The 12,971-nt window shown below is 42.0% G+C and overlaps 1 protein-coding gene across 1 annotated transcript in view; it reads right to left on the bottom strand.

Annotated features, from left to right (window-relative positions):
- TUT7 (terminal uridylyl transferase 7) overlaps nucleotides 1–12,971 on the bottom strand; it is a gene marked incomplete in the record, with an annotated part of 489,065 nt that overhangs the window by 362,837 nt on the left and 113,257 nt on the right. The window contains 1 exon segment of the mRNA XM_053702430.1: nucleotides 3,569–3,669. Within this exon segment, the coding sequence (XP_053558405.1) occupies nucleotides 3,569–3,669 (101 nt within the window).

The following is a 12,971-nucleotide window of genomic DNA, read 5'->3' as shown; positions in this document are numbered from 1 at the left end:
GGACATCTCTTGCCCAAGCCTGGGCGAAGAGAGAAAGTCTGCCCCCCACTAGATCCGTTCCCGGATCGGGGGCCCTCGATTCATGCTGTCTTAGGGGCAGCAGCAGGTTTCCTGGCCTGCTTGCCCTTGTTCCAGGACTGGTTAGGTCTCCAGCCTTGTCTGTAGCGAGCAACAGCTCCTTCCTGTTTTGGTGCAGAGGAAGTTGATGCTGCTCCTGCTTTGAAATTACGAAAGGAACGAAAATTAGACTGTCTAGCCTTAGGTTTGGCTCTGTCTTGAGGCAGGGCATGGCCTTTACCCCTTGTAATGTCAGCGATAATTTCTTTCAACCCGGGCCCGAATAAGGTCTGCCCTTTGAAAGGAAAATTAAGCAATTCAGATTTAGAAGTAACATCAGCTGACCAGGATTTTAGCCACAGTGCTCTGCGCGCTTGAATGGCGAATCCGGAATTCTTAGCCGTAAGTTTAGTTAAATGTACTACGGCATCCGAAATAAATGAGTTAGCTAACTTAAGGGCTTTAAGCTTGTGTGTAATCTCATCTAATGGAGCTGATTCAAGTGTCTCTTCCAGAGACTCAAACCAAAATGCTGCTGCAGCCGTGACAGGCGCAATGCATGCAAGAGGTTGCAATATAAAACCTTGTTGAACAAACATTTTCTTAAGGTAACCCTCTAACTTTTTATCCATTGGATCTGAAAAGGCACAGCTATCCTCCACCGGGATAGTGGTACGCTTAGCTAAAGTAGAAACTGCTCCCTCCACCTTAGGGACCGTTTGCCATAAGTCCCGTGTGGTGGCGTCTATTGGAAACATCTTTCTAAATATTGGAGGGGGTGAGAACGGCACACCGGGTCTATCCCACTCCTTAGTAACAATTTCAGTAAGTCTCTTAGGTATAGGAAAAACGTCAGTACTCGACGGTACCGCAAAATATTTATCCAACCTACACAATTTCTCTGGTATTGCAACTGTGTTACAATCATTCAGAGCCGCTAACACCTCCCCTAGTAATACACTGAGGTTTTCCAGCTTAAATTTAAAATTTGAAATATCTGAATCCAGTCTGTTTGGATCAGAACCGTCACCCGCAGAATGAAGCTCTCCGTCCTCATGTCCTGCAAATTGTGACGCAGTATCTGACATGGCCCTAATATTATCAGCGCACTCTGTTCTTACCCCAGAGTGATCACGCTTACCTCTTAGTTCTGGTAATTTAGCCAAAACTTCAGTCATAACAGTAGCCATATCCTGTAATGTGATTTGTAATGGCCGCCCAGATGTACTCGGCGCTACAATATCACGCACCTCCCGAGCGGGAGATGCAGGTACTGACACGTGAGGCGAGTTAGTCGGCATAACTCTCCCCTCGTTGTTTGGTGAAATATGTTCAATTTGTACAGATTGACTTTTATTTAAAGTAGCATCAATGCAGTTAGTACATAAATTTCTATTGGGCTCCACTTTGGCTTTAGCACATATAGCACAGATATCTTCCTCTGAATCAGACATGTTTAACACACTAGCAAATAAACTAGCAACTTGGAAATACTTTTCAAGTAATTTACTATAATATGCAAAACGTACTGTGCCTATAAGAAGCACAGAAAAAGTTATAGCATCAAATCTTTGTAAAAAACACACTTTTAGCAAAGGATTGCTCCCATTAGCAAAGGATAATTAACCCTGATAGCAGAAAAAAAATACAGAAATAAACGTTTTTTATCACAGTCAACTACAATCTCACAGCTCTGCTGTGAGTGATTACCTCCCTCAAAACAAGTTTTGAAGACCCCTGAGTTCTGTAGAGATGAACCGGATCATGCAGGGAAGACAAACTTCTGACTGAATTTTTTGATGCGTAGCAAAAGCGCCAAAAAAGGCCCCTCCCCCTCACACACAACAGTGAGAGAGATCAGTAAACTGTCATAAATTAAATAAAAACGACTGCCAAGTGGAAAAAAATAGTGCCCAAAACATTTTTTCACCCAGTACCTCAGAAAATTAAACGATTTTACATGCCAGCAAAAAACGTTTAACATAAATAAATTAAGTGTTATTAAAAAGCCTGTTGCTAGTCCCTGCAAATTAGGCTAAAGTCTTATGCATACAGTATAATTCCAGTTTAGTGCCATTCCCCAGAATACTGAAGTGTAAAATATACATACATGACAGCCTGATACCAGTTGCTGCTACTGCATTTAAGGCTGAGTTTACATTATATCGGTATGGCAGAATTTTCTCATCAATTCCATTGTTAGAAAATAATAAGCTGCTACATACCTCTTGCAGATTAATCTGCCCGCTGTCCCCTGATCTGAAGTTTACCTCTCCTCAGATGGCCGAGAAACAGCAATATGATCTTAACTACTCCGGCTAAAATCATAGAAAAAACTCAGGTAGATTCTTCTTCAAATTCTACCAGAGAAGGAATAACACACTCCGGTGCTATTATAAAATAACAAACTTTTGATTGAAGGTATAAAACTAAGTATAATCACCACAGTCCTCTCACACATCCTATCTATTCGTTGGGTGCAAGAGAATGACTGGGTGTGACGTAGAGGGGAGGAGCTATATAGCAGCTCTGCTGGGTGAATCCTCTTGCACTTCCTGTTGGGGAGGAGTTAATATCCCAGAAGTAATGATGACCCGTGGACTGACCACACTTAACAGGAGAAATAATAAACTCTTGACTGAAGAATCTATAACACCTCACTTTACCTCTTCCTATCACTAACGTAGGCAAAGAGAATGACTGGGGTGGGAGGGAAGGGAGGAGCTATATATACAGCTCTGCTGTGGTGCTCTTTGCCTCCTCCTGCTGACCAGGAGGCGTAATCCCACAAGTAAGGATGAAATCTGTGGACTCATTGTGTCTTTAAAAAGAAAGCCGTATGTATCCTATTATGGCAGAACAGAAATAATGGAATGAGGAAATTATTCAACCAGAAAAAGTGAGGCTTTAGGTTTTTATCTGTTATACTTAGAGACACACTAAAACACGTCACGCCCCTCCCTCTAATCATGGGTGCTGCCATATTGGAACCTAGGTTACACTGCAGGTATCTAAAGGAGAGTAACTGCACATGTGCAAACAGGTCAGCACTGAAATGTAGTGAAAACTAAATTTTAACATGGCAGCACCCATGACTACAGGGAGGCAAGGAATAACCTCATTATTGTACTTTTAAAAGGTAGTTAAGTATTTAATGTCCCTTTAAAGGAAACAATTCCTCCTTTTGGTGAATGCCACTAAGGTGATTCTTTACAATTATTATAAAAAGGAGAAGTTGTCGGATTTCTCTCCTCTCTGGCATAATGAAAAACTTTTGATTGGGGCAGGGTAGGAAGTATCAGCGAAAGGTAGTAGTTGGAAAGTCCAACATTTTGGAATTTGTTTTTTTTTTGTTGACAGGGGATTAAAAACCCATCAGTTATGACTTGATGCTATGTGCTAACAAATTAAATGTAATATAATTTATTTAATTAAAAACATTCTTCCCAACAATTTCTACCTTCAACCATACATTTTTTTTATGAGATCTGAAAATAAACACAAAACTCACCTCTGCAGTTTCAATGCCATCAAATGTCATACAGATGTCAAGGTCACTCTGCTTAAACCCAAAGCCATTTTTTGAGGACCCAAACAAACTTAGTCTGGCTCCTATAAAACCAAATATTGATTAATGTAACCTATTATAACATTTAAATATTATTATTAAACACAAAATAACTACATTTTTGTAAACTTTGTATATTTTAAATGTCTAAAACGTATGGTATGATAGCGTACGTTAGTATGATTACCATGCATTAATATTTGTCAAAGCCACTGTTTACTGCAATACACACAATTTTGGTCCACTCTCCTTAGCAGATTTTCTCCAGGTTAATTGGGCTAGTTGGAGGTGGCTTGTAGATTTACATTTTATAGTACTGTCACAGGATTTTAACTGGGCTAATGCAGAAAATGTACCTATTTATTTATAAACACATTAAACATTGTGTTGAACATAATTTCTGTCCTACAGAAAAGTGGATTTCCTTTAGAATTTTGCTGCATTGAAATACGTTCTCTTGCAGTGCTTTAAGTCAAGATCCAGTGCAATGTTACCACATACTTTCACGACCCTATTTTTGTGCTTGGTTTGAAAATTTCGGAAGTAATCTACAACAAGATAGCTGCAATTTTTCGCAAAGTAACTATGTGTGCATACTTTATTCCTGATTGTAGTCAAACTTTAAAGTGTTGTATAGGTAAACACAAACTCTTCCTTCAACACACACACACTTCTGTGTCTGGTGTTGTGATGCAGCTTCACCGACTTGATTTTTTAGCCAAACACGCTTACATAGTTGGAGATTATTATTTTTTTACACATTTATTCAAATTAGAATTTTAGAGCACTATTAAATTAAAAGAGCTATGACATTTTTTATTTTTTTATTTTTATAATACTTCAAAAGGCATTGGAATGGTGCATTATCTTAGATATGCTACATTACAGATAATTTTATAAATATGCATGTTTTAAATGAAAAACAGAATTTATGTTTACCTGATAAATTACTTTCTCCAACGGTGTGTCCGGTCCACGGCGTCATCCTTACTTGTGGGATATTCTCTTCCCCAACAGGAAATGGCAAAGAGCCCAGCAAAGCTGGTCACATGATCCCTCCTAGGCTCCGCCTACCCCAGTCATTCGACCGACGTTAAGGAGGAATATTTGCATAGGAGAAACCATATGGTACCGTGGTGACTGTAGTTAAAGAAAATAAATTATCAGACCTGATTAAAAAAACCAGGGCGGGCCGTGGACCGGACACACCGTTGGAGAAATTAATTTATCAGGTAAACATAAATTCTGTTTTCTCCAACATAGGTGTGTCCGGTCCACGGCATCATCCTTACTTGTGGGAACCAATACCAAAGCTTTAGGACACGGATGAAGGGAGGGAGCAAATCAGGTCACCTAAATGGAAGGCACCACGGCTTGCAAAACCTTTCTCCCAAAAATAGCCTCAGAAGAAGCAAAAGTATCAAACTTGTAAAATTTGGTAAAAGTATGCAGTGAAGACCAAGTCGCTGCCCTACATATCTGATCAACAGAAGCCTCGTTCTTGAAGGCCCATGTGGAAGCCACAGCCCTAGTGGAATGAGCTGTGATTCTTTCGGGAGGCTGCCGTCCGGCAGTCTCGTAAGCCAATCTGATGATGCTTTTAATCCAAAAAGAGAGAGAGGTAGAAGTTGCTTTTTGACCTCTCCTTTTACCGGAATAAACAACAAACAAGGAAGATGTTTGTCTAAAATCCTTTGTAGCATCTAAATAGAATTTTAGAGCGCGAACAACATCCAAATTGTGCAACAAACGTTCCTTCTTTAAAACTGGTTTCGGACACAGAGAAGGTACGATAATCTCCTGGTTAATGTTTTTGTTAGAAACAACTTTTGGAAGAAAACCAGGTTTAGTACGTAAAACCACCTTATCTGCATGGAACACCAGATAAGGGGGAGAACACTGCAGAGCAGATAATTCTGAAACTCTTCTAGCAGAAGAAATTGCAACTAAAAACAAAACTTTCCAAGATAATAACTTAATATCAACGGAATGTAAGGGTTCAAACGGAACCCCCTGAAGAACTGAAAGAACTAAGTTGAGACTCCAAGGAGGAGTCAAAGGTTTGTAAACAGGCTTAATTCTAACCAGAGCCTGAACAAAGGCTTGAACATCTGGCACAGCTGCCAGCTTTTTGTGAAGTAACACAGACAAGGCAGAAATCTGTCCCTTCAGGGAACTTGCAGATAATCCTTTTTCCAATCCTTCTTGAAGGAAGGATAGAATCTTAGGAATCTTAACCTTGTCCCAAGGGAATCCTTTAGATTCACACCAACAGATATATTTTTTCCAAATTTTGTGGTAAATCTTTCTAGTTACAGGCTTTCTGGCCTGAACAAGAGTATCGATAACAGAATCTGAGAACCCTCGCTTCGATAAGATCAAGCGTTCAATCTCCAAGCAGTCAGCTGGAGTGAAACCAGATTCGGATGTTCGAACGGACCCTGAACAAGAAGGTCTCGTCTCAAAGGTAGCTTCCAAGGTGGAGCCGATGACATATTCACCAGATCTGCATACCAAGTCCTGCGTGGCCACGCAGGAGCTATCAAGATCACCGACGCCCTCTCCTGATTGATCCTGGCTACCAGCCTGGGGATGAGAGGAAACGGCGGGAACACATAAGCTAGTTTGAAGGTCCAAGGTGCTACTAGTGCATCCACTAGAGCCGCCTTGGGATCCCTGGATCTGGACCCGTAGCAAGGAACTTTGAAGTTCTGACGAGAGGCCATCAGATCCATGTCTGGAATGCCCCACAGCTGAGTGACTTGGGCAAAGATTTCCGGATGGAGTTCCCACTCCCCCGGATGCAATGTCTGACGACTCAGAAAATCCGCTTCCCAATTTTCCACTCCTGGGATGTGGATAGCAGACAGGTGGCAGGAGTGAGACTCCGCCCATAGAATGATTTTGGTCACTTCTTCCATCGCTATGGAACTCCTTGTTCCCCCCTGATGGTTGATGTACGCAACAGTTGTCATGTTGTCTGATTGAAACCGTATGAACTTGGCCCTCGCTAGCTGAGGCCAAGCCTTGAGAGCATTGAATATCGCTCTCAGTTCCAGAATATTTATCGGTAGAAGAGATTCTTCCCGAGACCAAAGACCCTGAGCTTTCAGGGATCCCCAGACCGCGCCCCAGCCCATCAGACTGGCGTCGGTCGTGACAATGACCCACTCCGGTCTGCGGAATGTCATCCCTTGTGACAGGTTGTCCAGGGACAGCCACCAACGGAGTGAGTCTCTGGTCCTCTGATTTACTTGTATCTTCGGAGACAAGTCTGTATAGTCCCCATTCCACTGACTGAGCATGCACAGTTGTAATGGTCTTAGATGAATGCGCGCAAAAGGAACTATGTCCATTGCCGCTACCATCAAACCCATCACTTCCATGCACTGCGCTATGGAAGGAAGAGGAACGGAATGAAGTATCCGACAAGAGTCTAGAAGTTTTGTTTTTCTGGCCTCTGTCAGAAAAATCCTCATTTCTAAGGAGTCTATTATTGTTCCCAAGAAGGGAACCCTTGTTGACGGAGATAGAGAACTCTTTTCCACGTTCACTTTCCATCCGTGAGATCTGAGAAAGGCCAGGACAATGTCCGTGTGAGCCTTTGCTTGAGGAAGGGACGACGCTTGAATCAGAATGTCGTCCAAGTAAGGTACTACAGCAATGCCCCTTGGTCTTAGCACAGCTAGAAGGGACCCTAGTACCTTTGTGAAAATCCTTGGAGCAGTGGCTAATCCGAAAGGAAGCGCCACGAACTGGTAATGCTTGTCCAGGAATGCGAACCTTAGGAACCGATGATGTTCCTTGTGGATAGGAATATGTAGATACGCATCCTTTAAATCCACTGTGGTCATGAATTGACCTTCCTGGATGGAAGGAAGAATAGTTCGAATGGTTTCCATCTTGAACGATGGAACCTTGAGAAACTTGTTTAAGATCTTGAGATCTAAGATTGGTCTGAACGTTCCCTCTTTTTTGGGAACTATGAACAGATTGGAGTAGAACCCCATCCCTTGTTCTCTTAATGGAACAGGATGAATCACTCCCATTTTTAACAGGTCTTCTACACAATGTAAGAATGCCTGTCTTTTTATGTGGTCTGAAGACAACTGAGACCTGTGGAACCTCCCCCTTGGGGGAAGCCCCTTGAATTCCAGAAGATAACCTTGGGAGACTATTTCTAGCGCCCAAGGATCCAGAACATCTCTTGCCCAAGCCTGAGCGAAGAGAGAGAGTCTGCCCCCCACCAGATCCGGTCCCGGATCGGGGGCCAACATTTCATGCTGTCTTGGTAGCAGTGGCAGGTTTCGTGGCCTGCTTTCCCTTGTTCCAGCCTTGCATTGGTCTCCAAGCTGGCTTGGCTTGAGAAGTATTACCCTCTTGCTTAGAGGACGTAGCACTTTGGGCTGGTCCGTTTCTACGAAAGGGACGAAAATTAGGTTTATTTTTTGCCTTGAAAGGCCGATCCTGAGGAAGGGCGTGGCCCTTACCCCCAGTGATATCAGAGATAATCTCTTTCAAGTCAGGGCCAAACAGCGTTTTCCCCTTGAAAGGAATGTTAAGTAGCTTGTTCTTGGAAGACGCATTAGCTGACCAAGATTTCAACCAAAGCGCTCTGCGCGCCACAATAGCAAACCCAGAATTCTTAGCCGCTAACCTAGCCAATTGCAAAGTGGCGTCTAGGGTGAAAGAATTAGCCAATTTGAGAGCATTGATTCTGTCCATAATCTCCTCATAAGGAGGAGAATCACTATCGACCGCCTTTATCAGCTCATCGAACCAGAAACATGCGGCTGTAGCTACAGGGACAATGCATGAAATTGGTTGTAGAAGGTAACCCTGCTGAACAAACATCTTTTTAAGTAAACCTTCTAATTTTTTATCCATAGGATCTTTGAAAGCACAACTATCCTCTATGGGTATAGTGGTGCGTTTATTTAAAGTGGAAACCGCTCCTTCGACCTTGGGGACTGTCTGCCATAAGTCCTTTCTGGGGTCGACCATAGGAAACAATTTTTTAAATATGGGGGGAGGGACGAAAGGAATACCGGGCCTTTCCCATTCTTTATTAACAATGTCCGCCACCCGCTTGGGTATAGGAAAAGCTTCTGGGAGCCCCGGGACCTCTAGGAACTTGTCCATTTTACATAGTTTCTCTGGGATCACCAACTTGTCACAATCATCCAGAGTGGATAATACCTCCTTAAGCAGAATGCGGAGATGTTCCAACTTAAATTTAAACGTAATCACATCAGGTTCAGCTTGTTGAGAAATGTTCCCTGAATCAGTAATTTCTCCCTCAGACAAAACCTCCCTGGCCCCATCAGACTGGGTTAGGGGCCCTTCAGAACCATTATTATCAGCGTCGTCATGCTCTTCAGTATCTAAAACAGAGCAGTCGCGCTTACGCTGATAAGTGTTCATTTTGGCTAAAATGTTTTTGACAGAATTATCCATTACAGCCGTTAATTGTTGCATAGTAAGGAGAATTGGCGCGCTAGATGTACTAGGGGCCTCCTGAGTGGGCAAGACTCGTGTAGACGAAGGAGGGAATGATGCAGTACCATGCTTACTCCCCTCACTTGAGGAATCATCTTGGGCATCATTGTCATTGTCACATAAATCACATTTATTTAAATGAATAGGAATTCTGGCTTCCCCACATTCAGAACACAGTCTATCTGGTAGTTCAGACATGTTAAACAGGCATAAACTTGATAACAAAGTACAAAAAACGTTTTAAAATAAAACCGTTACTGTCACTTTAAATTTTAAACTGAGCACACTTTATTACTGCAATTGCGAAAAAACATGAAGGAATTGTTCAAAATTCACCAAATTTTCACCACAGTGTCTTAAAGCCTTAAAAGTATTGCACACCAAATTTGGAAGCTTTAACCCTTAAAATAACGGAACCGGAGCCGTTTTTAACTTTAACCCCTTTACAGTCCCTGGTATCTGCTTTGCTGAGACCCAACCAAGCCCAAAGGGGAATACGATACCAAATGACGCCTTCAGAAAGTCTTTTCTAAGTATCAGAGCTCCTCTCACATGCGACTGCATGTCATGCCTCTCAAAAACAAGTGCGCAACACCGGCGCGAAAATGAGGCTCTGTCTATGATTTGGGAAAGCCCCTAAAGAATAAGGTGTCTAAAACAGTGCCTGCCGATATTATTATATCAAAATACCCAGAATAAATTATTCCTCAAGGCTAAATATGTGTTAATAATGAATCGATTTAGCCCAGAAAAAGTCTACAGTCTTAATAAGCCCTTGTGAAGCCCTTATTTACGATCGTAATAAACATGGCTTACCGGATCCCATAGGGAAAATGACAGCTTCCAGCATTACATCGTCTTGTTAGAATGTGTCATACCTCAAGCAGCAAGAGACTGCTCACTGTTCCCCCAACTGAAGTTAATTGCTCTCAACAGTCCTGTGTGGAACAGCCATGGATTTTAGTGACGGTTGCTAAAATCATTTTCCTCATACAAACAGAAATCTTCATCTCTTTTCTGTTTCTGAGTAAATAGTACATACCAGCACTATTTCAAAATAACAAACTCTTGATTGAATAATAAAAACTACAGTTAAACACTAAAAAACTCTAAGCCATCTCCGTGGAGATGTTGCCTGTACAACGGCAAAGAGAATGACTGGGGTAGGCGGAGCCTAGGAGGGATCATGTGACCAGCTTTGCTGGGCTCTTTGCCATTTCCTGTTGGGGAAGAGAATATCCCACAAGTAAGGATGACGCCGTGGACCGGACACACCTATGTTGGAGAAATTACTGTGGTTCCAGAGTTGTCATTTTTAACCCTTTAAGGACACAGCTTTCAGTTTGCTCAATTGTTTTATGACGGAAAAATTCCGTCATATGTGCTTAAGAGGTTAAAGGCAGAGCACTCCCTGGGTGCTATTTGTCTTCAGGAAACAACATATGCAGTGCAGGTAACCAGTACTTGAAAATGCACTGCAATTTTTGGGGTAGGGAAGAAAATTGTGGTTGTTTTCATTTAAAGGGACAGTCAAGTCAAAATTAATGATCTCATTGAGATGGGCATGCAATTATAAACAACTTTCTAATTTACTTTTATCAAATTTGCTTTGTTCTTTTGACATTCTTTGTCTAAAGCTAAACCTAGGTAGGCTCAAACTGATTTCTAAGCCGTTGAAGACCGCCTCTTATCTCAGTGCATTTTGACAATTTTTCAGCTAGACACTGCTAGTTCATGTGTGACATAGATAACATTGTGCTCACTCCCATAGTTATTTATGAGGCAGTACTGATTGGCTACAATGCAAGTCTGTCAAAAGAACTGAGAAAAGGGGGCAATCTGCAGAGGCTTAGACACAAGGTAATCACAGAGGTAAAAAGTATATTAATATAACAGTGTTGGTTATGCAAAACTGGTGAATGGGTAATAAAGGGATTATAAATCTTTTTTAAAAATGAACATTTTCAAGGAGACTGTCCCTTTAACGAATACATAAGCTAAAGATGCACATTTAAATAGTTCCATGTAGCACTAAAAGGAAACAGGAAGTTATGCATTAAAGGACCAGTAAACACAGTAGATTTGCATAATCAACAAATACAAGATAACAAGATAATACAGTAGCAATTTCAAATGAGTAGTAGATTTTTTTCTAACAAATTTCAAAGTTACGTATATTTCCACTCCCCCTGTAACATGTGATAGCAATCAGCCAATCACAAATGCATATATGTATAGTCTGTAAATTCTTGCACATGCTCAGTAGGAGTAAATATAAAAGACTGTGCACATTTTAATGGAAGTAAATGGAAGTAAATTGGAAAGTTGTTTAAAATTACATGCTGTATCTGAATCATGAAAATTTAATTTGACCTGAGTGTCCCCTTTAAACATAATACATTACTCCAATGTACCTTTAAGTATTGTATAAAAAACATAAATTATGCTTACCTGATAATTTCATTTCCATCGAGGGGAGGAGAGTCCACGGCGTCATTCATTACTATTGGGAATTAAGAACCTGGCCACCAAGAGGCTGCAAAGACACCCCAGCCAAAGGCTTATATACCTCCCCTCCCCCCCACTTCCCTCATCCCCCAGTCATTCTGCCGAGGGAAACAGGAACAGTAGGAGAAATATCAGGGTAAAAAAGGTGCCAGAAGATGAATAAATTTAGGGCCGCCCACCGGAGATACGGGCGGGAGTCGTGGACTCTCCTCCCCTCGATGGAAATTAAATTATCAGGTAAGTATAATTTATGTTTTCCATCTAAAGGTGAGGAGAGTCCACGGCTTCATTCATTACTATTGGGAACATATACCCAAGCTCTAGAGGATACTGAATGAAACCGGGAGGGCAAAAGGCGGACCCTAATCTGAGGGCACCACAGCCCGCAAAACCTCTCTCTCCCAAAAACAGCTTCTGCAGAAGCAAAAACGTCAAATTTGTAAAACTTTGTAAAAGTGTGTAAGGAGGACCAGGTAGCCGCCTTACAAATTTGCTCCAGAGGTCTCATTCTTGAAGGCCCAAGACGAAGCCACAGCTCTAGTTGAATGAGCCGTGATCCTCTGAGGAGGCTTATGTCACGCTGTCTCATAAGCCAAGCGAATCAAGCTCCTCAACCAAAAAGACAAAGAAGTAGCAGAGGCCCTTTGCCCCTTGCGCGTCCCAGAATACACCACAAAGAGAGATGTACACTGTCTGAAATCCTTTGTAGCCTGAAGATAGAACTTCAAGGCATGAACCACATCCAGGTTATGAAGTAACCTCTCCTTTGAAGAAGGGTTAGGACACAAAGAAGGAAAAACTATTTCTTGATTGTTGTTACGATTAGAGACCACCTTGGGGAGAAACCCCAACCCAGTGCGAAGTACAGCCTTATCCGCATGAAACGCCAGATAAGGAGGATCACATTGCAAGACAGCTGGTTCAGATACTCTGTGTGCCATGGCAATAGCCAACAGAACCTTCCAAGAGAGAATCTTAATGTCTATGGCCTGCATAGGTTCAAGCGGAACCTTCAGCAAAGCCTTAAGGGCCAAGTTTAAGCTCCAAGGTGTAGCCGACTGTCTAAAGACAGGCCTGATTCTAGACAGAGCCTGAACAAAAGATTGAATGTCAGGCAGCTCAGCAAGTCTCCTATGCAACAAAAACATAATTTATGCTTACCTGATAAATTTATTTCTCTTGTAGTGTGTTCAGTCCACGGGTCATCCATTACTTATGTGATATATTCTCCTTCCCAACAGGAAGTTGCAAGAGGATCACCCAAGCAGAGCTGCTATATAGCTCCTCCCCTCACATGTCATATCCAGTCATTCGACCGAAACAAGACGAGAAAGGAGAA

The sequence above is a fragment of the Bombina bombina genome, chromosome 2, assembly GCF_027579735.1.
Source record: "Bombina bombina isolate aBomBom1 chromosome 2, aBomBom1.pri, whole genome shotgun sequence".
NCBI classification, from domain to species: domain Eukaryota; kingdom Metazoa; phylum Chordata; class Amphibia; order Anura; family Bombinatoridae; genus Bombina; species Bombina bombina.
This window is presented reverse-complemented; position numbering and strand designations above follow the sequence as displayed.